At 47.9% G+C, this 26476-nt stretch overlaps 2 protein-coding genes and 1 long non-coding RNA gene across 3 annotated transcripts in view; 2 read left to right on the top strand and 1 right to left on the bottom strand.

Annotated features, from left to right (window-relative positions):
* The window catches only part of Cacna1f (calcium voltage-gated channel subunit alpha1 F), a 28260-nt gene extending 20816 nt beyond the window's left edge, over positions 1–7444 (top strand). The window contains 15 exon segments of the mRNA NM_053701.2: positions 130–195; positions 443–534; positions 1249–1408; positions 1640–1767; positions 2025–2121; positions 2804–2906; positions 3173–3274; positions 3382–3512; positions 3703–3846; positions 4238–4407; positions 5039–5146; positions 5253–5380; positions 5466–5578; positions 6780–6977; positions 7214–7444. Of these exon segments, the coding sequence (NP_446153.2) occupies positions 130–195; positions 443–534; positions 1249–1408; positions 1640–1767; positions 2025–2121; positions 2804–2906; positions 3173–3274; positions 3382–3512; positions 3703–3846; positions 4238–4407; positions 5039–5146; positions 5253–5380; positions 5466–5578; positions 6780–6977; positions 7214–7444 (1971 nt within the window).
* LOC120099258 (uncharacterized) overlaps positions 1–26476 on the bottom strand; it is a 42185-nt gene that overhangs the window by 14741 nt on the left and 968 nt on the right. The window contains exon 2 of the long non-coding RNA XR_015646932.1: positions 6550–6678. This is a non-coding gene — a long non-coding RNA (uncharacterized LOC120099258). The remainder of the gene's footprint in view (positions 1–6549; positions 6679–26476) is intronic.
* Positions 10991–26114, top strand: Syp (synaptophysin). The gene is given in 7 exon segments (NM_012664.3): positions 10991–11023; positions 12146–12211; positions 13368–13492; positions 16580–16778; positions 17460–17651; positions 21640–21967; positions 24701–26114. Coding segments are annotated over 6 exon segments (924 nt in total). The 5' UTR covers positions 10991–11005; the 3' UTR covers positions 21964–21967; positions 24701–26114.

Genomic DNA, 26476 nt, shown 5'->3' with positions numbered 1-26476 from the left:
GAACACATGTAATTCAAATGAATTAGACTACACCTCCCAGCAGGCCTATGCTAGGGGAGAGGAATGCACTCTGGGATTTAGAGTTCTCTGGCTGCACCTGAAATATCTGTCTCCTTCCCATTCTCCCAGGCCTTGCCCTATGTGGCACTTCTTATAGCAATGATATTCTTCATATATGCAGTCATTGGCATGCAGGTAAGTGGAGAGCCTAGAGAATAATCCTGTCTGAGAGACTTGGTAGGAGTAGCCCTGGTGTGGGGATGGAGGGACAGAAAGATAGACAAACCAGATGACCTTAGATAAGTCCGCATGTGCAAAATGGGCTCATTGGTAATTGCTTTCAAGATTCTAAGGATCTCTTAGGTCTTAGAAAATATGAAACCAATGGGAACACAGGGGAACATAGACCCGTTCCTGGCACACAGCCTCTGTATGTCTATAGATGTTTGGCAAAGTGGCTCTTCAGGACGGCACACAGATAAATCGAAACAATAATTTCCAGACCTTTCCGCAGGCTGTGCTGCTTCTGTTCAGGTAATAAACTCCCACTTCCCTGCTACCTTGCCCCTCAGAATACCTAGGGTACTCAATACCTGCTCTGGACCCCAAGATGCCTAAGCTATATATCAGGGCAGCCTGAGATCCATGTAAGCAGGGGCCTTTGCTGGCTGTGATCTGGGGGAAGGGGGAGTCTTTCAAAATATTCTAGTCTAAGCCATTCTTTTTCAGGCCGTAAGATGTGCCCCCTTTGTAGGCCACAGTGCCGTAATCTGTAAGAGACATTCTCTAACTGCCATTATCATGGCCGTGCTAGTTAAAGTGTTGAAATGGAAGCGGGTGTGACAGTTCAGCAAGGAAAGGCATTTGCTGCCTGACAACCCGAGTTCCGTTCCCAGAATCCACATGTTGAAACAAAAGAAAAGACTTCCACAGGTTGCCCCCATGTGTGTGTGTGTGTGTGTGTGTGTGTGTGTGTGTGTGTCTGTATGTCTGTCTTTGTCTCTGTCTCTCTCTCTGTCTCTCTCTCTGTCTTTCTCTCTTTCTCTCTCTCTCTCTCTCTCTCTCTCTCTCTCTCCCACACACACACACACACACACACACACACGCACACACACAGTAAATTGATGCAAAATGTAGCCCCTGATAATAGTAGGCCATCCTCTCCCTTCCCTAGACCCCCAACACCTGTACTTGACATGACTTTATAACCTCTCCTTCAGAATACTGCCCCTCTGTGACCCTCCCCAGGTGTGCCACTGGTGAGGCATGGCAAGAGATAATGCTAGCCAGCCTTCCAGGAAATCGGTGTGACCCTGAGTCTGACTTTGGCCCAGGCGAGGAATTTACCTGTGGTAGCAATTTTGCCATTGTCTACTTTATCAGCTTCTTCATGCTCTGTGCCTTCCTGGTAAGAACCACTTTCCCACAGCCACTCTCGTTGCCATGGGGACTGGCCCTGAGTGGTTCAGAGATATCCGAATGAATTTGGGCAGCCCAGCTCTTGATAACACCGCCCCAACAATAAGATCAACCAAGGAGCATGTGACCCAATGACCGTATAAGATCATCCCAGACCCTGTCCACCTCCCAAACCCAGCTCTGCTCCTTTACTTAAGTCTGCTTGCTCATTGACCTACAGATTATAAATCTCTTTGTGGCTGTAATCATGGATAACTTTGATTACCTAACCAGAGATTGGTCTATTCTGGGACCCCACCACCTCGATGAATTCAAGAGGATCTGGTCTGAATATGACCCCGGAGCCAAGTATACCCTTTAATATCTTACTTAGAATCCTAGGGACATGTGCTGCCCTCCATGGCCCCTAGTTCCAAAACTTCAGATTCATGCATTCCATCACCCATCAATAAAGAGGTTTCTACTTCCCCATCCTCTACCCCCCCCATCTGTGCTCCTCATCCCTCCAAGCCTTAAGGTGTTGGTATGGGAGGTAATGATTTGCTGGGGATGGAGCTTAAGAAAGACCTAAAGGAGATCCAGTGGTACCTCTCTGACTGCCCCAGGGGCCGCATCAAGCACTTGGATGTGGTTGCCCTGCTGAGACGCATCCAGCCTCCACTGGGATTTGGAAAGCTGTGCCCACACCGAGTGGCCTGCAAGGTCTGTTTGCCTGCCCACCCACTCACCTACTGACCTCCAAAGAGGCTCTATACTCTATGGGAAAGGAAAGGGACTTTCCTTTGGTAGGGATGGGTATATGACTACACCCACAAAGGTTCCTGCCCTGGGCATTCAGACTATACCTAACATTTTCCCAGAGTGAGTTTTGTGTCTCTGCTGTTCATAGAGACTGGTGGCCATGAATGTTCCCAGAGTGAGTTTTGTGTCTCTGCTGTTCATAGAGACTGGTGGCCATGAATGTTCCCAGAGTGAGTTTTGTGTCTCTGCTGTTCATAGAGACTGGTGGCCATGAATGTTCCCAGAGTGAGTTTTGTGTCTCTGCTGTTCATAGAGACTGGTGGCCATGAATGTTCCCAGAGTGAGTTTTGTGTCTCTGCTGTTCATAGAGACTGGTGGCCATGAATGTTCCCAGAGTGAGTTTTGTGTCTCTGCTGTTCATAGAGACTGGTGGCCATGAATGTTCCCAGAGTGAGTTTTGTGTCTCTGCTGTTCATAGAGACTGGTGGCCATGAATGTTCCCAGAGTGAGTTTTGTGTCTCTGCTGTTCATAGAGACTGGTGGCCATGAATGTTCCCAGAGTGAGTTTTGTGTCTCTGCTGTTCATAGAGACTGGTGGCCATGAATGTTCCCAGAGTGAGTTTTGTGTCTCTGCTGTTCATAGAGACTGGTGGCCATGAATGTCCCCCTCAACTCAGACGGAACAGTGACATTCAACGCGACACTCTTTGCCCTGGTGCGGACATCCCTGAGGATCAAGACAGAAGGTGTGGGGGAAGGGAGGGGCAGGAGTGAAGTGATTCTTGGGGAGGAGTGAGGGAGCAAATGTAAAGAATGACAGACATGTATCTCCTACTTCTGAACCTCAAAATGGCTGACTGGCTTCTCCAGGCCTGCTGCCATACTTTATCTGATAGGAGTCAAGTGAAGCTTTAGGTGAAGCTTCAAAGCAAAGTCCTGCCTCCCACCAACAGCCAGGAGGAGCAACTTCTGCACTTCTATTTCCCCTGCCCCATACTCTCCTGCCTTGCAGGGAACCTGGATCAAGCCAACCAGGAGCTTCGGATGGTCATCAAAAAGATCTGGAAGCGGATAAAGCAGAAATTGTTAGATGAGGTCATCCCCCCTCCAGATGGTAGGCTACCCGTTCCCAGCTCCTTAACTGTCTGCCCAGATTATTGCCGGTAGTTAGTAGCAGTGTAGAGGACCCCTGTGTAACTTTGCTCCCTTTCTTGTCCCCAGAGGAGGAGGTCACTGTGGGAAAATTCTATGCCACATTTCTCATCCAAGATTATTTCCGAAAATTCCGGAGAAGGAAAGAAAAGGGGCTACTAGGAGCAGATGCCCCAACAAGCACATCCTCTGTCCTCCAGGTCTGAAGGACAGGGCCCTGGGTGGTCATGTGTATAGAGCCTGATCTCCCTCATGATCTCCTGAAACCCGTGTCACAGAGGAAGAAACAGGCACACACACACACACACTTTTGCATGAGAAGCAAGCTGAGAGAGTGGCACTTTAGAGCAGGAGTCACAAATTCCCTTCTTTGTCCATCCATCCCCACAGGCTGGTCTAAGGAGCCTACAGGACTTGGGTCCTGAGATCCAACAGGCCCTCACCTATGACACTGAGGAAGAAGAAGAAGAAGAAGAGGCCGCAGGTCAGGAAGCTGAGGAGGAGGAAGCTGAGAACAACCCAGAAACATACAAAGTGAGGACAAGTTTTATTCCTCTCCAAAGTGCTTCACTGAGGGGTTGGGGATTTAGCTCAGCGGTAGAGCGCTTGCCTAGCAAGTGCAAGGCCCTGGGTTCGGTCCCCAGCTCTGAAAAAAAAAGAAAGAAAAGAAAAAAGAAAAAAAAAAAAAACAAAGTGCTTCACTATAAAACTCTCCCTCAGACTCTTAAGTGAATTTTATACTGTGTCTGGGAGAAGCCTCCTCTACAATGGAAAACTATTCAATACTTATCACTGGCTGTTGGAAAACAAGGCCCAGATTCAGTCCGTAGGGAGTGATGTTCCCTGCGGACTAGTGAGTGAAACACTGATCAAGTAACTTAGCCATTACATTGATGAAACACTAAAGCCAAATGACTCTCCTCAGGACTCCATAGACTCCCAGCCCCAAGCTCAATGGAACTCGAGGATTTCGGTGTCTCTACCGGTTAAGGAGAAACTCCCAGATTCTCTTTCAACTGGGCCTAGTGATGATGATGGAGTGGCTCCCAACTCCAGGCAACCCAGTGGGCTACAGGCTGGATCCCAACCCCACAGGTATGATCGAGCATCTGGGGAAGGTTGTTAGGATGGAGAAAGATTAGATACTGTGTTGGGTGACATGGGAGAAGGGCTAGTGGCCTTCAAGAAGAAATTTGGGAAGGAAAGATGTGTTTCAAGGGCTCATATGAGTCACATGTGGTGGGCCACAGCAGTAAGGCCAGCACTTGAGAGATAGAGACAAGGGGAAATCCAGAGTCCAAGGCCGTCCTTGCCAATATAGTGAGTTCGAGACCCTGTTTAAAAAAAAAAAAAAAAAGGCCAAGACAAACCAAGGGCTCAAATAGGAATAGAGGCTAACAAGAGAAATAGGAAAAAGAAAGTAACAAGAAAACATGAGAAACAAAATGCAAAAGATTAATGCAAATCAAGGATGGTGAAATATGCTTTTCATCCCAGCACTCAAGAGGCAGAAGCAAACATTTGTCTGTGAGTTCAAGGCCAGCCTGATCTATGTAGTGAGTTCCAGGTCAGCCAGGACTACATAGTAAGACTCTGTCTACAAGTAACTGTAAATCCTAGTGTTTGTACAGGGGATGGGGCATGCATTGGGTGAGAGAAACGTGGAGCCTAGGATCAGATATTGAGGGTTAGAACCTAGTCTAACTAATATGTACCCTTTCTCCAGGAGAAGCTCTGGGGTTTTCATGTTCACTATCCCAGAAGAAGGAAGTACTCAGCTCAAGGGAGTTCAAGGGCAAGACAATCAGAATGAGGAACAGGAAGTCCCTGACTGGTACACTGGCCACACCACATGGGCCATGCAGGGGAGGGCAGGAGTATTGGTTCCCCAACTCTGAATCCCAGACCTGAGTTCACTGCCAGCTCTACCTTCTCCACAGGACCCCCAACCTGGATGAGCAGGCAGGGATGCCCTCCAACCCAGTCCTTTTACCACCTCACTGGTCCCAGCAACATGTAAATGGGCACCATGTACCACGCCGACGTTTGCTACCCCCCACGCCTGCAGGCAAGCAGAAAAATAGACCCTGTTGAACCCTAAGGGCTAACAGAACAGAACAGGAGAGGGATTGCCATTGTCCTTTGCCCACCAGGTCGGAAGCCCTCCTTCACCATCCAGTGTCTGCAACGCCAGGGCAGTTGTGAGGATTTGCCCATCCCAGGCACCTACCATCGTGGACGGACCTCAGGACCAGGCAGGGCTCAGGTGAGGAAAAGGGATGTTGTGGCCTTCGGGGAAATAGCATCTTAGGCTGAACTTTACAAACATACTACATTTCAGGGGCTTCATAAGAATAGGGCACTTGAAGGAATATACATAGTCTCCACTGTACTTGTGAAATGGGTTTGCTGTCCCCACTTTACAGGAGGGAACTGAGGCTCAGAGTCTATCCACCCGTGGCCACATAGCTAGTACACAGCACAACTGAGACTTTTAAAATATTTAGTATTTATTTATTCATTTATCAATTTTTGTATGTGTGTATGTGTCTTTATGTGTCTGTGTGCATGTTGTGTGTGTGGATGCACTTACCCACGGGAGTGAGCAGAGTCTAGAAGAGTGTTTGGTGCCCTCCTCTATCCCTCTTTGGAGTAATGGCTCACATTTTCTTGGCTAGGCAGGAAGCCAGCAATCTCCAGTGAGCCTCCTGTCTGTGCTTCCCTTCATGTTAGAGTTACAGGCACGCATGGGAGGCCTGGATTGCTGCATGGGTCATGTGTGCCTGGATTTGAACTCTAGTCCCCATGGTTGTAGAGAAAGTGTTCTTGACTGCTTATTCCCCTCTCCAGCCCCCCACAATTGACATTTAAATCCAGGGTTTTGAGTCAGATATAATGGCACAAATCTGTAATCCTATCACTTGGGAGGTAGGCATAGGAGGAACAAGAGTTCAAAGTTATTCTCAGGTACATATGGAGTTGAGGCTAGCCTGGGCTACATGAGATTCTGTTTCAAAAGAACCAAAACATCTAGATGGGGTGGTTCGCATCTATAATCCCAGCCCTTGTGAGGCTAGTACAGGAGGATTGCTGAAAATTTGGGGCCAGCCTGGGCTACAAAGTAAATTACAGGCCTTGATAAAAGAGCAGGGTCTTAAATACATAAACAAGCAAACAACAAACAAACACACAGGATGCATGCGAACGGGTGCTTTCTATACTCTGACATAAACTCACATGTGGAGCTGGAGATGTAGCTCGGCAGCAGAGCATTTGGCGATCACGTTTATGGCTCCGACTTTGATCCCCACAAACAAAGAAGTCGTCCAGCTGTCCTCTGATTTCCACCCATCCATGTGACTCCAGCTGTGTCATATTAGAGGAGAGTAACAGAACTTCAGGAGTGAATGGAAGAGCCTCATCCTCACCAATTCTTGCCCATCTGCTGTTTGTTTATTCTGACCCAGGGTTCCTGGGCAGCCCCTCCTCAGAAGGGTCGACTGCTCTATGCCCCCCTGTTGCTGGTGGAGGAATCTACAGTGGGTGAAGGATACCTTGGCAAGCTCGGCGGCCCACTGCGTACCTTCACTTGTCTGCAAGTGCCTGGAGCTCCTTCAGATCCCAGTCACCGCAAGAGGGGCAGTGCTGACAGTTTGGTGGAGGCTGTAAGTCCAGATGGGTGTGGGAAAAGGGGCTGGGGCAGAAGAGACAGAGGTGGATGCTGGGAAATGAGGACCAAGAGTGGCCAGGCTCTATGTTGAGCATCTGGAAATTTCTCTTGTCCACATACTGTATTTGAGCCTGTCTCCCTGTGAGGTGCATGCCTGTCATTTATTCACAGTGACCTGCTGTGCACATTTTACCACTGATCAACACTAATCCCACTTGGACCACCCCCCAGGTGCTTATCTCCGAAGGCCTAGGCCTCTTTGCCCAAGACCCACGATTTGTGGCCCTGGCCAAGCAAGAGATTGCAGATGCATGTCACCTGACCCTGGATGAGATGGACAGTGCTGCCAGTGACCTGCTGGCACAGAGAACCACCTCCCTTTACAGTGACGAGGAGTCTATTCTCTCCCGCTTTGATGAAGAGGACCTGGGAGATGAGATGGCCTGTGTCCATGCCCTCTAAACTCTTACCCCTCACCTATCGCTCAATAAATTCCCTGCCCTTCCTTCCCCCAGAGGGAGGCAAGCATGGACCACACACTGCTGAATTTTAGTATCTTTGCACTGGCAGTGTGGGGCAGCCCAACTGCTTCTATCCATCCCTTATTGCATCCCTGAGCCACTGCCCACACATGAGTATTTCCAGAAACCAGGACAGCTAGGCCTGATTATTCAGCGTCAGGGAAGGAGGGAGGAGGTGGAGGAAAAAGAGACAGCAGCCAAAAAAAGCTGGAGACAGAGTGGAGGTGGGGGGAGAGAAGGAGAGCACTGGGCAGATAAGAGGAAGGAAAGAGAAGAGATACTGTCTGGATAGTAAGGGAAGGAAGAGACGTCACAAGGGGTCATTTGCGTCAGCGTAAAGGACAGGCTATAGAAGAGTCTTCACAGGGCAAAGGCCTAGAGGTTGGAGTTGACCCGGAGGCATAAGCAGACGTGTCCCTGCACAGCATCAAGAATTTCAGGGATGTTAAATTAGTGTCATAAGTGTCTCCTGTTTCCCACCCCTGTCTGAGAAAGACAAGAAAAGTCTAAATCCTTTGGTAGAAATTTTAGATGACAGCAAACAGTGGTGCTTCTAGCTCCATGGAACCCGTTCCGAGCCCCCCACCCCACCCCTCGCCTTGGTCCTAAAACACCCGAGAGTCGTTCTCTTCCCACACAGATGCCTGAGCTCTTCTTTCTGCTTCTTGCTCTGCCTTTGGGGTCTCATTCATTCAAGGAAAGTGTATCAGGCACTTAGTGTGTGCCAGGTCCCTTTCCCTCAGAGCAAACTAAGGTGACTTAGACATATGACAAGATTTATCCAAAGTGGGAGTCAGTTCCACTCCACAGGAATTGAAGGTAGCACAGCAAATGATACCAAATGGGACCATCACTGGGGAGCATTTGAAGTAGATCCCTCCTCACTCTTAAGACAGGCAGCTCTTATTTATATCTTTCAAATCAAGCAAATCAGGAAATTTGAAGGGAGCCACAATCAAAGACTGGGACTCGAAACACTCAGTTACACAGGGCCTTGAAACAAAGGCTTGGAGTTGTTGGGCTAATGTCTGGAAAAGCATAGAGACAACTGAAAACTAAGGTTGGGGGGCAGACCATGCAGTCCTGAATGCAAGGCTCTAAAAGCATGGGGGACCTCAGGAAGGCACTGAGTGAGGTAGTGTCACAGTTAACTGTGCATTTTAAGTAGATGCTCTGGTGGTATGCTGAAAACAGAACGGAGGGGAAGAGACCAGAAATGCTAACATTAGCAGACATGACGGTTACTTTAAGCAGGGAAGATAAGGAGGGAAATGGTAAAATGAACCCTGTGCTAAGTGTATTACAGTTGATTATCTTTTTTGGTTTTGTTTTTGTTTGTTTGTTTTGGGTTTGTTTGTTTGTTTGTTTGTTTGTTTGTTTTGAGACAGGGTTTCCCTACGTGTAGCATTGGCTGTCCTGGAACTCACTGTGTAGTTGGCTGGCCTCCAGCTCACAGAGTGAGTGCCTCTGCCTCCCAAGTGCTGGGATTAAAGGCATGCACCACCATCACACGACAATTATCCTTTTTGTTCAGTACCATCAGACACATAATATTTTAAAACATTTTACATGTCCAAGATCAAACAGTAAATATTAGAAATGAGATTCAAACAATTCAAGAACCAAAACTCAAACAACTGGGAGGTATGTGTTATATACTTGTGTCTTTAAAATATGGGCTGGAGAGGTGGCTCAGCGGTTAAGAGCACTGACTGCTCTTCCAGAGGTCCTGAGTTCAAATCCCAGCAACCACATGGTGGCTCACAACCATCTGTAATGAGATCTGATGCCCTCTTCTGGTGTGTCTGAGGACAGCTACAATGTACTCATATATAATAAATAAATAAATCTTTAAAATAAATATAGGAGCCAGGCATGGTGGCACAGGCCTTTAATCCTAGCACTCAGGAGGCAAAGGCAGGCAAATCTCTATAAGCTCAAGGCCAGCCTGGTCTATACAGACTGAATTCCAGGACAGCCAGGGCTACACAAAGAAACCCTGTCTCAAAAATAAAAATAACTATAGGGGCTAGGGAGACAGCCCAGAAGGTGGAAGTGATTGCCAAGCCTGAAGACCTGAGTGGATCCACAGGACCAACATGGTGGAAAGGAGTCACTCCCAAAAGCTGTCTTCTGACTTCTACTTGTGCACCCATACATACACATGGTAAATCATTAAATGTAAAGGAAGGTATAAAAGTCAGAGCTAGCAAAACAGTGGTGGTCCACACCTTTAGTCCCAGTACTGGGGAGGTAGAGGCAGGCAGACCTCTATGAGTTCAAGGCCAGCCTGGTCTACAGAGAGAATTCCAGGGCATCCAGGGCTACAGAGACAAACTCTGTCTCAGAGGGCGGAAATGCCAGGGCTAACATGGTGCAGAGATAACATTCCAGCATCTGGGCAGTGGAGGAAAAAGAGTAAGGTAAGGATAAGGCCACCCTCAGCTGCCCCTGAAGGTCATGGTCAGCCGTGGGCTACATGAAGTCCTTTCTCAAAAATAAATAAATAAATAAATAAATAAATAAATAAATAAATAAATAATGTCCAGTCAAATGTCTCCGAATTCAAACAACAGAGGGTTATAAATGGTGTTCTTAACCTCAACTATACATGGCAATCATCACTGAGCTGGATGGACCTAGTGTTAGCATCATGAAAGAAGGCGGTCCGTTAAGAGACAGTTAAGAGACGGCAGTACCCACACAGTGAGAAGAGAGAACCTACTCTGGCAAGTTGTCCTCTCATCCTCACACCTGTACTGTATTCCCCCCCCTTCCCTCCCTCCCTCGCTCTATGCTAAATAAATGTATTGTTAAAAGGGAGCTATCACCCAATAAATACATGTATTTTATAAAGAGGTCCAAGGAATAAACAGAAGGTAAGATATATAGTCAGCAATAATTTGACCAAGAAGAGAAAAAAAAATGAGATGGTTAGAGTTTGGATGTGATTAAAATACAGGTTTTCCTAAAGGAACCCTTTAGACCTTCAACTGTCTTTAAACTGTGGAGATGTTTAAACTGCAAAGACTCTGAACACTGCCATTACCTAGCTGGGTGACCTTGTGCAAGTCACTTAATCTCTCTGGAGACTCATTTTCCTCATCTGTAAAAACAGGACTAATAGTCACGGCTACATAGGGATTAAATGAAAGAACACACTCAACAAACAACACTCGGCTTAGCTAAACGTCATCTGGTAGAACTGAGCGGTCCTCCTACCCCCAGAGATACCTATTTTCTGAAAGGACCCTTTCCTCTAAAACCCACAGCCTCTAGCCTCCAGGATGGAATGGCCGCAGGCAGCTGGGGAGGGCGAAGGGTAAGGGGGGGAGCCATGGTGCGCAGGCGCTCACGCAAAAGACAGACAGGGTGCGAGGGGCGGGGCTGCCGCCGACTGGGCTGTTCCGACGATCGCGCACCGCCCCCGCCGCTCCCCGCGCCCGCCCTTGCTACCAGGCACCTTCCGCCCCCCGCATTGCTGCTGCTGCTGCTGGCAGACATGGACGTGGTGAATCAGGTACGCGCTCCAGCACCGTGGACAGAGCCCGGCGCTTGCGAAAACCTGGGTGGCTTTGGCCCTCGAACTCTGAGAGGTGGTGGCGAGGGTAGCAGGGACACGGTCGCTGGAGCTGGGGTTGGGGCTGGGGCTGGAACCAGGGGTCTGCAGCAGGCAAGGGGAAGGAGGGAGGTGGAGAAAAGGAGTGCGCTCTTTGCCGCAGCGAGAGCTGTCCTCACTGCCGCAGAGGGGGCCTCCAGATGCCCCAAAAGAACTGTCAACCTGGAAGGGAAAAAGGGAGATTCGGGTCTAGAAAGAGGGCAAAGGGGTAGAGGAGGGGAGGGGAGAATGAAAAAAAGACTTGGGGGGCTGCAGATGAGCTAGGAAATAGAGCGACAGAAGGTGTGGGGGTGGAGTGGGGGAGGGTTGGCACCCGCCCCTCCCAAAAAGAATGAACCCCGGTAGATGACCACCCTTTCACCTCCGGAGCAGATCTAGAGGGGGACGATCCAATTTTGCCTCTCCAAAACCCCCCAGCCTCCTCATTCCCAACGCATGTCCAGTAAACCCATGCCCCAGCTCTCTCCCACCTTAAGAGATCACCTCCGCCATCTCCCTCTTCTTCGTCACCTCAAAATCGGCTTCCTTCCTAACCGGTAGCGACCCCTCCCCATCCCCATCTCCTCAGACACAACCACAGTCATCTGACTCGCCTTTGCCACTGCAGACCTCTCCCCTCTGCTGTTGTGACTCACCTTCAGCACTTGGTGCCCCCTCCCCCACTCTAATGAACCCCATCTTCTTCCACTGAACCTTTTCTCCTATCTGACTCACCTTTAAGCAGTTGAGACCTTCCTTCGCTAACTAGTCTGGACCCCCATCTATTTTCTACACCCAAACTGCTCTGCCATGTGACTCATCACCTCACACTTCACCACTCCTGAACCCTGGGTGGGTTGCTGAGACCCTGTTTACTCCTTCCCCAAGGGGTCACTTTTCTCCTCCTCACTCCCTCTCCATATGTCACCCACTCCCGGAGGGCCACATGCCGTATCCCCAGGGATCATTGCCTGACAGCCTGGCCCCTCACCTCCATCCCTATTCCCCACACCCCTTCTCCCTCCCCACTGTTTTTCTCCTCAGCTGGTGGCTGGGGGTCAGTTCCGGGTGGTCAAGGAGCCCCTTGGCTTCGTGAAGGTGCTGCAGTGGGTGAGTGTACTCCCTCCGGGCTGTAGGTGGGGGTACAAGGGGAGGTGGGGATGATGGGGTCCAGAAAAGCAGAGGGGTGAGACAGGAGGAGTCCTACTGAACTGTCAGGGTGTGAGGACTGGATTGGAAGGAGATGAGGAAATTGGGCTCCAGAGTAAGATCCCAGGGATTTAAGGACAGGGACCAGAAGGCTATGACGTCACATAAGGCTGAGGGTACCCCTGTTGTGAAGTGACAGATTGTGACGTTCTACCTCCTCTCTTGAACTAAAGGAAGAAGGGATGGGAGATAGAGCCTGAAGCTGAAACAGAGATGCAAAACCAGAAAAATCCAGAGACAGGGAAGGAGACAGAGTATGACAGGCAGGGAATGGTTGTAAAGGCAAAGGGGGGGGGGAGGGAGGGAGGGAGAGAGAGAGAGAGAGAGAGAGAGAGAGAGAGAGAGAGAGAGAGAGAGAGAGAGAGAGAGAGAAGTGCCAGGGAGCTGTTCGTGGAGCAGGAAAGTGTGAGGGGAGAGGAAAAGCGCACGCAGATATGGAGGCTCTCAAAAGAGAAAACAGAAGGCAACAGACATAAGGCACAAGGGAGCCATAGAGCCATAGAGACCTTGAGAGAGACAGAGCCGAACAGACAGACAAGAAACAGGCGTGCAGAGACAGACACTCACAGAGAGTGGGGGGAGGGAGGTAGGGAAGGAGGGAGGGAGGGAGGGAGAGAGAGAGAGAGAGAGAGAGAGAGAGAGAGAGAAGATTAATGGGGGAAAGTGTGTGTATGTGTATGGGAGAGGGGAGAACATGCATTCAAAACACACAGAAATGCTGAGAGACAGAGACACAGTGAGCATGAGAGAAAGGGACGGGAGAGGAGAGAAAACGAATAGAGGAGAGAGGAGCGAGGAGGAGAGGGGAGGGGGAAGGGAGGGAAGGAGAAGCCAGAGCACCTAGAGGTAAAAACGGAGAGACACAGGGAAAGAGAAACAGCCACACCCCTGTAATCAGCTTGTGCTAGGACCCGATGAGCCCTGATTAGGGGGGTGGGGGTGGGGATCTCTCCATCTGCTACTGTCTGTGCTGCCCCCCTCAATCTGTCCAGAGGAGGGCACTCCCTCCCACATGCATGCAGGCTCACTACAGCCATCCACCTCCCTGCTACCCAAGGTCTTTGCCATCTTCGCCTTTGCTACGTGTGGCAGCTACACCGGGGAGCTTCGGCTGAGCGTGGAGTGTGCCAACAAGACGGAGAGTGCCCTCAACATCGAAGTTGAATTCGAGTACCCCTTCAGGTGTGCCCCTGCCCTGGTATCCTGAGACCTGGGAGACGCAGGGGCAGGGTGGGTCTGGGTAATCCTTCCCAGAGTCCTTTGCACACCTCACACCTTTGAAGCCACGGCCACTGGGATCACTCCCCATACACCGAACACTTGCTGTGTAACTGGCCCTGCTCTAGCTTTCTATGACAATTGGTGTGTAAGCTAGACACAGGGTGTCATCCTCTCTGGCTATATTCTGACAAAGGGGAGTGATAGAGGACAGGAAATAAGTAAGATTCATAAGTAAATGACAGGGCCGGGGCTGTAGTCAGTAGTAGGGAGATTGCACAGCAAGGCCCTGAGTTCCGGGGAGGGGACATGCATGAGAGATCATCACATGTGTGCATACTTTAAAGCAGTAAATGCTCACTTAATGTTAGTCCCTGGGCATGGTGGTAAATGCTTGTAATCACGACACGGAGGAGGCTATGTGAGAATTATGGTGACTTCCAGGCCACCCTTGATTACAAGGTGAGACCCTATCCCAAAATAAGGGGATACTCAGCAGATAAAGGCACTTGCCATTGAGCCTGACAACTTGAGTTTGATCCCTATGTTGCATGTAGCACAAAGAACAGACTTCCCTGCAAATTGTTCTCTGACATCCACACACGAGCTGTGACACACATGCACCTACATAACACACACGCATCTGCATACACACAGGTATACACACACTAAATACATAAAATGCAATTTTTGGGAAAAAAACACGTTTTAAAATAATGTTAGTTAACGTCATTTACTTCTCAAACAGACCAAGTTCCCTATCCTCATAGCTCTACATGAGAACAAAGAGAATAACTGCAAATGCAGATAAATACAAGATGTGGGGAATCATGGGACCAAATTAGATGTTCCTGATATTTACTGAGTCCCCACCATGTACCAGGCAGTATGCTAGGTACCAGCTGTGCATGAGTAAGGATAGGCTGTAAGAGCTACTATATCTTAAGGATGGGGAGACAGTGGGATACAGACAATTGGTTTCACTTAATTTTCCTCAGCTATTGAACTAAATCATATAACAGTTAGGGTCTTGACATCCTCATTCGTAAACAGAAAATACTGATGCCCCCCAGGCAATGGCCCATTGTCACTAAGTTGATACTTGTAAAGCACTCGGTACAGTGTCTGGGACACAGGAAGTGCTCGGCATAAGCTTATTAAGTAGAAGAGTTCAGATTTAGAGGAAAAGTTGGGAGGTGAGAGGTGGGGAACACCAAGGATAAATGGAAACCCAAAATGTTGCACACTATAGTGGGAGAGGGAAGCCAGCTCATGCTCTGAGCAGTGATTGGAAGAGCACAGCTAGGGGTATCCAGGTTCACACGAGCCAGGGAGGAAAGAGTTGGGAAGCTGAGAGTATAGCCCAGAGGCAAAGCACTTGTCTAGCATGCCCTGGGTTCTAGGTTCTACCCCCAATACCTAGGAAGAGGACCACACACACACACACACACACACACAGAGAGAGAGAGAGAGAGAGAGAGAGAGAGAGAGAGAGAGAGAGAGAGAGAGAGAGGAGTGAAGGGTAATCAACGGCATAAGAGCCAGTCTTTTGGGAATTCACAAGGTCACAAAAGCTATCCATGAACTCCCCCTAGAGCCTTCCATGCTCAGGACCGCTGCAATACAAGGACACCTTCTATTTGCTCTGTCGAAGGATCCTATCTCCAACCTGAGGCCAGAGCTATGGGCCTCCAGGCCAGTTCCATTCCACCCACACATGAGCCACAGCACAGGGAAGGAAGGCCATTGTCTTCAGGCACCTTCCCAGACTGTCCCTCACACATCCTGTTCCAAGATTCCTTCTACCCTTCTGTCTTTTCCTATTCCAGAGCTGTTTAGCTGCCACACACATATTTGTTTTCTCTCTCTCTCTGGCACCTAAAGCGGGACATAGAAAACAGTCAACATGATTTAGGAGGAGATAGGATTTTTACGGAAGTTCCGTCCTTTCTCTACTAGCTGCATGACTTCATGCAAGCAAATGCACTTCTCTGAACCTGTTTCCAGCGCTGTGCATTTCACCTGAAAACACTGCTTGAGAACCTAATAGGTGCCAGCATGATTCCAGGCCCTTGGGATCTGTCAGTAAAAGGAAAAAAAAGGAGCAATGTCTACACCCTCATAGGTACAGGGGGAAAAAAAACAAGATGAAAAAACAAAATCCAGGGCCGGGGAGATAGCTCTGTCAGTAAAGCATTTTTGCCTTACAGATGCGAGAACTTGGAGCCCAGAACCCACTTAAACAAAGCCCAACATGGTGGCTCATGCTAGAATCCATGCCAGCAAGCTCAGGGTAATTGACAAGTAATAAGCCAGAGAGAGACCCTCTTTCCAAAGTGGGGGTGGCATCTGAGGAACAGGACATGAGGTTGAACCCTGACTGGCACAAGTGTACCATGCAACTGTGTACACACCAAAATATGTGTACCCGCACACACGTGCACATTCATGCACACATGAATAAATTTTAATCATCAGCACCAAAAATGTCTTCTTTAACTTGAAGGGCAGGAAGTCTTTTTTTTTTCAGAGCTGGGGACCGAACCCAGGGCCTTGCGCTTCCTAGGCAAGCGCTCTACCACTGAGCTAAATCCCCAACCCCGAAGGGCAGGAAGTCTTTAATGAGAAGCTAAGAGTTAAGCAAAGTTTGAAGGGGCTGAAAGAATAAGGCATGAAAGCTATCCTAAGGAAGAGCATCCCTACACTTGACCTTAGCCAAAAGGCTGAGAAACCATAAGGGAAGAATGCTCCTGTTAAAGAGACCAACCAGTGCAAAAATCCTAAAGTAGAGAGATACCTGTCACAGTCTACGATGAATTCAGAGGCAGGAGTACCTGGGCTGCAGTGAGGGAGGGGTACCACACAGTGAGGGAGGAATGCCACAGATCTTACCAGGATGCTTTCAGCAATCAATGATGCCTTGCAAGTGTTCTGTGAATGCTCATTTCCTCCTTTTCCTGGGACCTCAAAACACTCTGGTATACCCTTGGCCAGGAAGGTGAGAAAGGGATTCTGGGAGTCTGGGCCACACCTGAACACCTCTCTCTGCAGGCTGCACCAAGTGTACTTTGATGCACCCTCCTGCGTCAAAGGGGGCACTACCAAGATCTTCCTGGTTGGGGACTACTCCTCGTCGGCTGAATTCTTTGTCACCGTGGCTGTGTTTGCCTTCCTCTACTCCATGGGGGCCCTGGCCACCTACATCTTCCTGCAGAACAAGTACCGAGAGAACAACAAAGGGCCTATGATGGTGAGTCCCCACAGCTGATTGCCATGCCGTGACCAAGGACGTGTGGCCACAGGGGCCCAGCTCATTTGCCTCACAGGCCAAACAAACTCCCAGACAGGTCCCATACCCAAACAGCCTAACACTGCTGCTGTCTCCAAGACTCCATCCACACTGGGCATCATAGACTCATGGGGACATACTCACAGCCCACACAGAATGCCAGACTTGCCCACATACCTAACCGTACCGTCTCTCACACGTCCACACAGACTAGATCAAAAGAAGGAGTACTTAGGTTCACTGTGACAGTCATGCATGTCACCCTGCCACACAGACACTGAGTCCTACACAGAGAGGTTCTCACACCCTCATCCCAGACACCAAATGACACATATTCCCACATGCAAATAAAAGTGGTAAGACACACTTCTCACAGATTCAGAAACATCCCACGGAGTTAGTTCCTCCCTCAACATCTGTACCCACGCACCACTAGCACACTCCCTCTGTATCATAGATACGCACAGAAGTTCAAGCTGAGACCTTCAGGTGAAAACATTGTGAGCTTCAGAGCTGCAAAGGCACAAAAGAGGCAAGCCTCTTCTAGAGGACCCCCTCCCACAAGGGCTCGTGATCTGAAGGGGCTCAGGGCTCAACATGAAGCAGTGCATTCACAATAATATCTTCCTCACCCCTGCCTAGGACTTTCTGGCTACAGCCGTGTTCGCTTTCATGTGGCTAGTTAGTTCATCAGCCTGGGCCAAAGGCCTGTCCGATGTGAAGATGGCCACGGACCCAGAGAACATTATCAAGGAGATGCCCATGTGCCGCCAGACAGGGAACACATGCAAGGAACTGAGGGACCCTGTGACTTCAGGACTCAACACCTCAGTGGTAAGCCCTGGGAAGCTGGCTGGGCTGGAAGACAAAAGCTGAGAGACACAGTCTGGCACGGGAAGTGGTGGAGACAGAATGGGAGGAGAGTCAGGAGATCCTTGGGGGCTCCCAGGAGGAGGCACACAACAAAAGATGGTTGAACAATTAAAACCACTGGGACACCACGAATTATCTGTCCCCAGTAGCGGAACATGAAGTCTTTCAGATTACGCGGGGGGGGGGGGGGGGGGAGGACTGGGCCTAGCCCAGTCACGCCGAAGCTCCTGAAATTCAGTATCCTTTTAGGACTTGTTCCTTAAGTGCCGAAGAACACGATCTTGAAACGTTTTCCTATTTGGCTGCCCCCTAGTGGCTAGAAATAGTCTGAGCATAGATCCTGTCACTTGGCAAGCTCTGTGACCTACAACTAGTAACAAGCCTCTCTCCGGGATCATTTTGAGCGGCAAACTAAAGGCTGATGATAGGTCCTGCTCCAAACATGAGTATTCACTGAATTCACAACACACAAAATGCTTTGCAAGAAAACCCAATAAAAGATTACATCCTATATCAACATTATAAGTGCTAAGATTTTTAACTCCCCCCAACCCCTGCCATTTACTGATTACATAATCTTGGATAATTTAGCCTGTCTGAACTTGGCTTTAAAATGGACATAGCAAGGGCTGGAGAGGTGGCCCACAGTTAAGATCATTTGCTGTTCAGTCAGGTGGTGTTGGTGTACACTTTTAGTCTCAGCACTCGGGAGGCAGAGGCAGACCTGAGTTTGAGACCAGCCTGGTCTACAGAGCTATTTTCAGAACAGCCAAAGCTACACCCTGTCTAGGGTGGGGGCCAGGAAGGGACAGCACTTGCTGTTCATGCAGAGGACCCATGTCCAGTTAGTAACATCCATAATTCTACCTCCAAGGGATTTATGGGCATGCAGGTGATACACACACCTGCTTAAACACAGAAAACAAAATTTAAAGATCTTTTAGAACACAAAATGAAATGGAGGTGTCAACCCAAGTATGGTGGCACAGGCCTGTAGTTGTAGCATGTGGGAGGCTGAGGCAGGAAGACCGCTAAGAGATTGAGGCCACTCTGGGTATATATATAGTGTGAGTTGCAGAAAAGCTGAGGCTACAGAAACCTTGTCTCAAAAATAGAAAAATAGGACTGGAGAGATGGTTCAGTGGTTAAGAGCGCTGACTGCGCTTCCAGAGGTCCTGAGTTCAATTCCCAGCAACCACATGGTGGCTCACAACCATCTGTAATGAGATCTGATGCCCTCTTCTGGTGTGTCTGAAGACAGCAACAGTGTACTCATATACAAAAAAATAAATAAATCTCTTTTTAAAATAGAAAAATAAACTAAATATGCTAAGAATAAATAAGCTGGGGATATCAACTAGGTGTAGTGCTACAGGTCTATAGTCTCTGCTACTCAGCAAATGGAGGCAGAAGATCAATCTCATAAGCTCAGGAGTTTTGGACTAGCCTGAGCAACATTTCAAGACTGTGTCAAAACAAATAAAATAAAATGTAGGTCTTTCTTTCTGTCCAAACATGGATTTTTTTGTGTTTATATATTTATTTATTAGTTTCTATTTTTTAAATATTTATTTATTTATTATGTATACATCATACAGCTTTCCGCCTGCATGCATGCCTGGAGGCCAGAAGATGACACCAGATCTCATTACAGATGGTTGTGAGCCACCATGTGGTTGCTGGGAATTGAACTCAGGACCTCTGGAAGAGCAGTCAGTGCTCTTAACCGCCGAGCCCTCTCTCCAGCCCTTAGTTTCTATTTTTTATTAATTTTTTTATTTTGGTTTTCTGACACAGGGTTTCCATGTATAACCCTAGCTGTTCTGGAACTTGCTCTGTAGATCACCACTAACCAGCTCAAACCTGGAACTTTAAGGAAACTAATAAATGTGCTCAGAAGAGGGTGTAACATATAGTAAATGGCATATAGAATTTTGTTTTTAAATATTTCATTTAAGCTCCATATTTATTTGTAATTTTTAAATTTTTTTAATAGCATATACTTAGCTGGGCACATGGTGGCACACACCTTTAATCCCAGCAATTGGGAGGCAGAAGCAGGCAGATCTGGATTTCTGTCAGTTTGAGGACAATCTGGTGTACAAAGAGAGTTCCAGGTCAACTAGGGCTGCAGAGTGAGACCCTGTCTACAAAAGAAAGCATATACTTAGAGGCAAGGATATTAATACATGCCTGTAACCCTAGCACTTAAAATACTACTTTTTATTTTACGTGTATGAGTGTTTTGCTTAGATGTGTCACTTGCATTCTTGGTGCCTGTGAAGGTTAAGAAAGGGAGTCGGGGCTCCTGAAACTGGAGTTACAGGTGTCTATGAGCCACCATGTGCATGCTGGGCATCGAACCTGGATCCTAACCTCTGAGCCATTACTCTATCCCCAAGGCTAATTTAAAGCCAGACTGGCCTACATAGTAAAGTCCAAGTCATCCTTGGATAAATGGCAAGACCCTGTCTCAAAAGCAAACAAAACAATTAAAAAAGAAAAGAAAAAGAGGGGCTAGAGGGACAGCTCGGTGGTTAAGAGTACTCTATTGCTCTTACTGAGGACGGGAGCTCAATTCCTAGAACCCTTTAATCCTATCACTTTGAAGGCAGAGGTCAGCCTGGTCTACACAGTGAGTTCCAGGGTTGCCAAGATACATAGTAAAACCTTGTCTCAACATCCACAAAAAAAAAAAAAAAAAACAAAAAAAAAAAAAAAACAAACACTTGAGAAGGGGCTGGAGAAATGACTCAGTGGTTAAGAGCACTGACTGCTCTTCCAGAGGCCCTGAGTTCAATTCCCAGCAACCACATGGTGGCTCACAACCATCTGTAATGGGATCTGATGCCCTCTTGTAGTGTGTCTGAAGACAGCTACAGTGCATTTAATATATAATAAATAAACAAGTCTTTAAAAGAAAAAAACACTTGAGCAGAGAAATGTAGATTTCTGTAAACTTGAGGCCAGCCTCCTCCTCATAAGGAGTTCTAGGACAGGTCAGCCAGGACCTGGAACGTAAAAAGACCCTGTCTCAAAAACAACCAAAAAAATTACACATATACATATCTGTTATACATATGCATCTATGTGCTAAGTTGTATATACATACATTAATATATGCATCAATTAGTGATGTCTATTTCTTTAAAAATGCATATTTATATATTCTATAAATTTACTATATTTTGTACATATATACTTAGTAAGAATGTACTCAAATATATTTTTAAAATTAGGGGGGTTTTTTGGTTTGTGTTTTGTTTTATTTTGGGTTTTTTTGTTTGCTTGTTTGTTTGGTTGGTTGGTTGGTTGAGACAGGGTCTACTTATATAGCCATGGCTGTATTGGAACTCAATTTGCAAACCAGACTGGCCTCAAACTCACAGAGCTCTGCTTGCCTATGCCCCCTGAGTGCCAGGATGACAACTGCACTACCACACCCACCCCAAAAAATAAGTTGTTTGAGGCTGACTTTCATGTAGCACAGGTATGAAAGTATGAACTTAAAGCTAAACTTGAATTTCTGGGCAGTGAAGGCAGAGACAAGCGACCTCTAAGAGTTCTGGGCCTGCCTGGTCTACGGAGTAAGTTCCAGAACAGCCATGGCTGAACAGAGATCCTGTTTCAAAAAAAACAAAACAAAACAAAACACAACCTAGCCTTAAATTGATCGCACTGCCTCCAACTCCTTCGGATTACAGATGTGGGCCATCAGGCTCAATAAATACCCGTACATGTATACACTGATAGAAGCTCAACATCCATAGGAATCTAAATCCTATGAAACTGCCCCATTCCCAAGTTTTTCTGTGCACTGATAGTCACAGAGGCCAACGAATTTATGCCCTAAAAATACCCATTCCTGTTCACTCAGCCTCAAAGTCCCTGGGGCTGCCAGGGCAATAGGTAAGAGACAACAAACAGCTTTGGTCATGTCTCCCTGCAGGTGTTTGGCTTCCTGAACCTGGTGCTCTGGGTTGGCAACTTATGGTTCGTGTTCAAGGAGACAGGCTGGGCAGCCCCATTCATGCGCGCACCTCCAGGCGCCCCGGAAAAGCAACCAGCACCTGGCGATGCCTACGGCGATGCGGGCTACGGGCAGGGCCCCGGAGGCTATGGGCCCCAGGACTCCTACGGGCCTCAGGGTGGTTATCAACCCGATTACGGGCAGCCAGCCAGCGGTGGCGGTGGCTACGGGCCTCAGGGCGACTATGGGCAGCAAGGCTATGGCCAACAGGGTGCGCCCACCTCCTTCTCCAATCAGATGTAATCTGGTGAGTGACAGATGGGCGGGTGCGGTAGGCAGCGAGCATACAAGAAGTGAAGTTTGAAGGAACCAATAGATTGGCAGAACTACAAGAAAATTGAATTTGGGAAAACTAGCCAATGAGAGGAAAGCATGAGAAGGAAGGGGCAGGAGCCGTGCTCAGAGTAACCAATGGAAGGAGTGTAGGAGCACTTGCGCAGTGGAGAATCACCCAAATGGTGTAGGTTTCCAGGAAGGGAAGGGGAGGTGGGTCTTCGAAATGATTGGTAAACCAATAGGAGGTAACGCCAGTAGGTGGAGGAAGGTAAACACGGTGGGTTTTGAAGGTCACCCGTGCAAAAGCAGGATATAGGTCAGCTGCTACCTCTCCTTAACCCTTTAATGAAAGAAATGGTTTGGAATGTCAAATGAGGAAAAGGGGAGGGGTGAAGGCTTTAGAAACACGAGTGTGCCTTCCTGTTGGGCCTTAAAAAACTGATGCCTGGCGTGATAGAGCACATATATAATCTCAGTACTTGAGAGACAGAGGCACGGGGATCGCTAGTTCTGAGTTAGCCCAATCCTGTCTTAAACAGAGAAGAGACGGTACCACCACCTACGTGGGAGTAGATGTGGTCATGGGTGAGCCAAGATCCTGAGCCTTCTACAGCATCCCACATTTACTTGTTCTAAAACTCCTTGGCCAAACTTTGGGACATGCCTTTAAGCTCAGCACTGAGGAAGGCAGAGACAAGCAGGTCTCCTGTGAGTGAGTTCAAGGCCAGCCTGGTTTGCAAAGTACTTTCCAGGCCACTCGGAGACCCTGACCCCCCCCCAAAAAAAAAAATCCAGTCCTCTGTTGGTTCCTATTTTCAAAATCTCTGCAGCCTATTTCGTTTTTTTCCCTCATAATTATCTTCCTTAGAGCCCTTCCCAAGTAACTGTCGTCTGTCCTGTTTACAACCTGTTTTGCCACCCAGCGTCCTCGAGGCTTCTGCTAGGCCACTGTTCTAAATTCAGAAGTCACTGCTCTTTCCTCACATGTCTGTTGTAGCATCTCATTTAAAGGCAAAAACTATTTCACCGTGCTCACAGGCCCACATATGCAGCACTACCCTATCTTCCCCACAGACATTTAATCTGACCTTTGCCTCCTATCCCTCTGTTTCAGTCAAACTGGCCTGAGCCAGGTCTAGGTGTACTGCAGGGCCTCTGCACTTGCTTTACACATACACACCTTTACCTAGCCATTGCTTTGGTCACTCACTCAATGACGTTTTTGTTCTCTGTTGTCTGTCTGTCTGTCAGGGGAGTTGATTTGTTTTATAAGGACTAAGAATTGAATTCAGGTCTCTTGCACTATAAGCAAGTGCTCTACCACTGAGCTATATAATTGGGCCTCTTTTTACTTCTTTTGAGACAGAGTTTACTAAATTGCACAAATTAATTTGGAACTCGTTCTATAGCCTAGGCAGGCTTTGAATTTGCAATACCCGTGTCTCCATCTCCCATGCGTCTGGGCTTCACCTGGCTTTGTTGTTGCTGCATTGTTGATATTTTTTGAGACAAGATCTCCTATAGCCAAGGCTGGCCCAGAGCTCCTTATGTCGCTAAGGATGATCTTGATTTCCTAATTGTGCCTCTACCTCCATGTTTTGCTTTTTGTTTGAGTTAAGGTCCCAGTCTGGAACCCAAGCTGGCCTCAAACTTGTTTTCCTCCCACCTCTACCTCCTAAATTCTGGAATCACGAGCATATACCACTAACTACATATCAATGGTTGTCTGTCTAGAACAACCCCTCCTCATTATCTTTCATACCGTACCCTATGTTCTTCCTTCTCACAATTTGTAATTTACTAATTTATGGTTCGTGACTGTATTACACTAGAGTAGAGGTCTAACTAAGACTTATTCATGCTACACATACATCACTTAGAGTATTTTTAATTCTACTTGTATTTAATTATGTGTATGTATGTGAGTATGAGCCTGTGAGTTCAAGTGTCCATGGAGACCAGGAAAAAAGGGCAGATTCCTTAGAGCTAAATTTACATATAGTTGTAACCTACCCAGTGTAGGTTCTATCAGTCAAATGTGGGTCCTCTAAGAGAGCAAGAAGCACCCTTAACTTCCAAGTCATCTCTACAGACTCACTTAGTGAAATTTTTTGTTGTTTTTTTGGTGACAGAGTCTCTCTACATAGCCCTGGCTGTCTTGAAACTCACCCTGTAGAGTAGGCTGGCATCAAATTCAAAGATCCACCTGCTTCTGCCTCCCGAGTGCTGGGATTAAAGGTGTGTGCCTCCATCCCTGGCCTATTATCGTCTTATATGAGATAATACTAGATAGTCTTCTAATGTGTCATGTTCAATGTGTGAACCTGTATCCTCCCCAGATATGTAAGCCTCACAAAGATAGGGAGAGTTTTTTTTCCCTCAATACAGACTTTTAGCAGCGACTAGAATGGTACTGGTTCCGGGCTTTTTTTTTTTTTTTTTTTTTTTTTTTTTGTTAAGAGAGAGGACCTTAACTGTTCCTTTGGTACCCAGGCTGAGCAAGGTTGGTAATTTCTTCCTAGTGAGACCAGCTAGGATGATGCTGACTCCAGACCTGTTAGAGAGGAAAAAAGAGGGAAACATGCCAAGCAGAAGAAAAAGCATAGTAGCCCAATCCCTTCCTGAGAGTACTGCTCTCCTCTGTCTGTGAGGGCTCTGCCCTCATCTGGACCCCTTCTCCTTTCTGTGTCTTGTCTCTCTACAGGTCAGTGAAGTCCATGAAGATCCCACGGGTGGGCAAGAGCTCAAGAGAAGGCCTGCCCCCCTTTTCCCATCCCCATATCCTAGGTCTCCACCCCTCAACCCAGGAGACCCTAACTGTCTTTGCTGTTTATATATATATATATTATATATAAATATCTATTTATCTGTCTGAGCCCTACATTCACCCACTTCTCCATGCACTAGAGGCCCAGTCCTGAATGGGCTCCTCCCCAACCCTGACCTTGCATTCCTCAGCCCCTATCTGTTCCCCAGCCCTGTCCCTTGAGGTAAGGGGCTCTAGAAAGGGGACAGGAAGGGAACCAGACCTTGGCTGCATGGAGTGGGTTGGTGTGACTTTCTCTCCTTCCTCCTCTCCCTCTGCCCCTCCTAACTCTGGCCTTGGTCCTCCAGCATCACCTGAACTTCAGAAGCTCTCGAATGGAAATCTGACCCCAAGAGTAGAGCAGTAGACTGAGTGGAGGAGGCTTGGGTGAAACGGGCAGAGAGGAGATAACCTCTGTAGAGAGAGGACTAGTCAGCCAAGAGTTGAATTCCAGACATACTGGATGTGCAGTCTAAAAGGAAAGTGGTATCCTACCGCATTCTGCAATGGGGCTTTAAGTGACCAGAGAGAGTGGTTCTAGGAGGGGTGTGGCTTAAACACAGCGGGCTCCAGAGTGGGCAGGTTTGGGTTGGATCCAGCATCTCTAGAAGGGGTGTGTCTTGGAACATTCAGGAGTTTGAGCTTGATTCCAAAGAGCTTGAGCAAGGGTAGAAGTGGGGTTCAGGGATGATCTAAGCTTGAGATGAGGTCCTGCTTAGGATTCCAGACAAGCATATGAAGAGATGTGTGGTGGTCTCAGAAGAGGAAACCCATTCTGTAATGGGGCAGAGAAGAAAACACGTTTTCAATTGAGTGGAGTTTGAGAGGGTGCAGGAGGCCATGGTTAGGAGCTATGAGGTGAGTTTTGCTAAAAGCAGGAGGGCGTACTCCTGGCCCCTGCGAATTGAGGTAATGTGGGGAAAGCCAAGTATTGTGGTTTGGATTGTGAACAAAATGTCCCTTGCGGACTCCCTCAAGAGACAGCTAGATCATCAGAAGACAGAGTCTGCAGGTCTGTAGGGCTGGTCTACCTTCTCCCCCCTTTCTCTGCCCTCTCCCTCCACACTCCCGTCTGTCCCGGAATACTTGGAGGCTGGGTCTGGAGCCCCGATCCTGTACCCTCTGCTGTGTCTGTGATGTTGGTAGTGCCTGTGATCGTGTGTTGCCATTTTGTCTGACTGTGGTCCCTCCCTCTTCCCTCCAGACCCCCTACTTTCCTGTGCCCTTCGGTATTGTTTGAAGACCCCCTCCCCGAGGAAGAGCAAATATGAGAAATTCCCCTCCCCCAAATAAACTCCTCAACTACCTAGTCTGCCTGGCTCTGATTTCTCAGTGTGAGGTGGGGGGTGTGCAGAGGGGAGAGGAGGCAAGAAGAAAGGAGACTAAAGGAAGCCCAGACCCCTATAGCATCCTACTGAAGCTTTGTATACAAAGTACTCAGAGTCTCATTCTGAGTTAGAACTGTTTATTGTTCCATTGCTGACTGTCAAATCCTCTTCCTGGCCACAGGGAAGTCTTCTTCTCAAATCCTTAATTAAGGCATCCCCAACTAGAGATACTCCACAAGACCTTACCTTACCCAAGCCTTTGTTTCTGAACCCTTCAGATCTTGTGGTATCTTATTACCTTTCTCTTGCCTCAGCCTCAGCAGAAAAATCAGAGGCTGATTAACTG

Source organism: Rattus norvegicus, chromosome X (assembly GCF_021556685.1).
Source record: "Rattus norvegicus strain SHRSP/BbbUtx chromosome X, alternate assembly SHRSP_T2T, whole genome shotgun sequence".
Lineage (NCBI taxonomy): Eukaryota > Metazoa > Chordata > Mammalia > Rodentia > Muridae > Rattus > Rattus norvegicus.
Note: the sequence above shows the minus strand (reverse complement) of the source record. Positions and strands in the feature narration are given on the sequence as shown.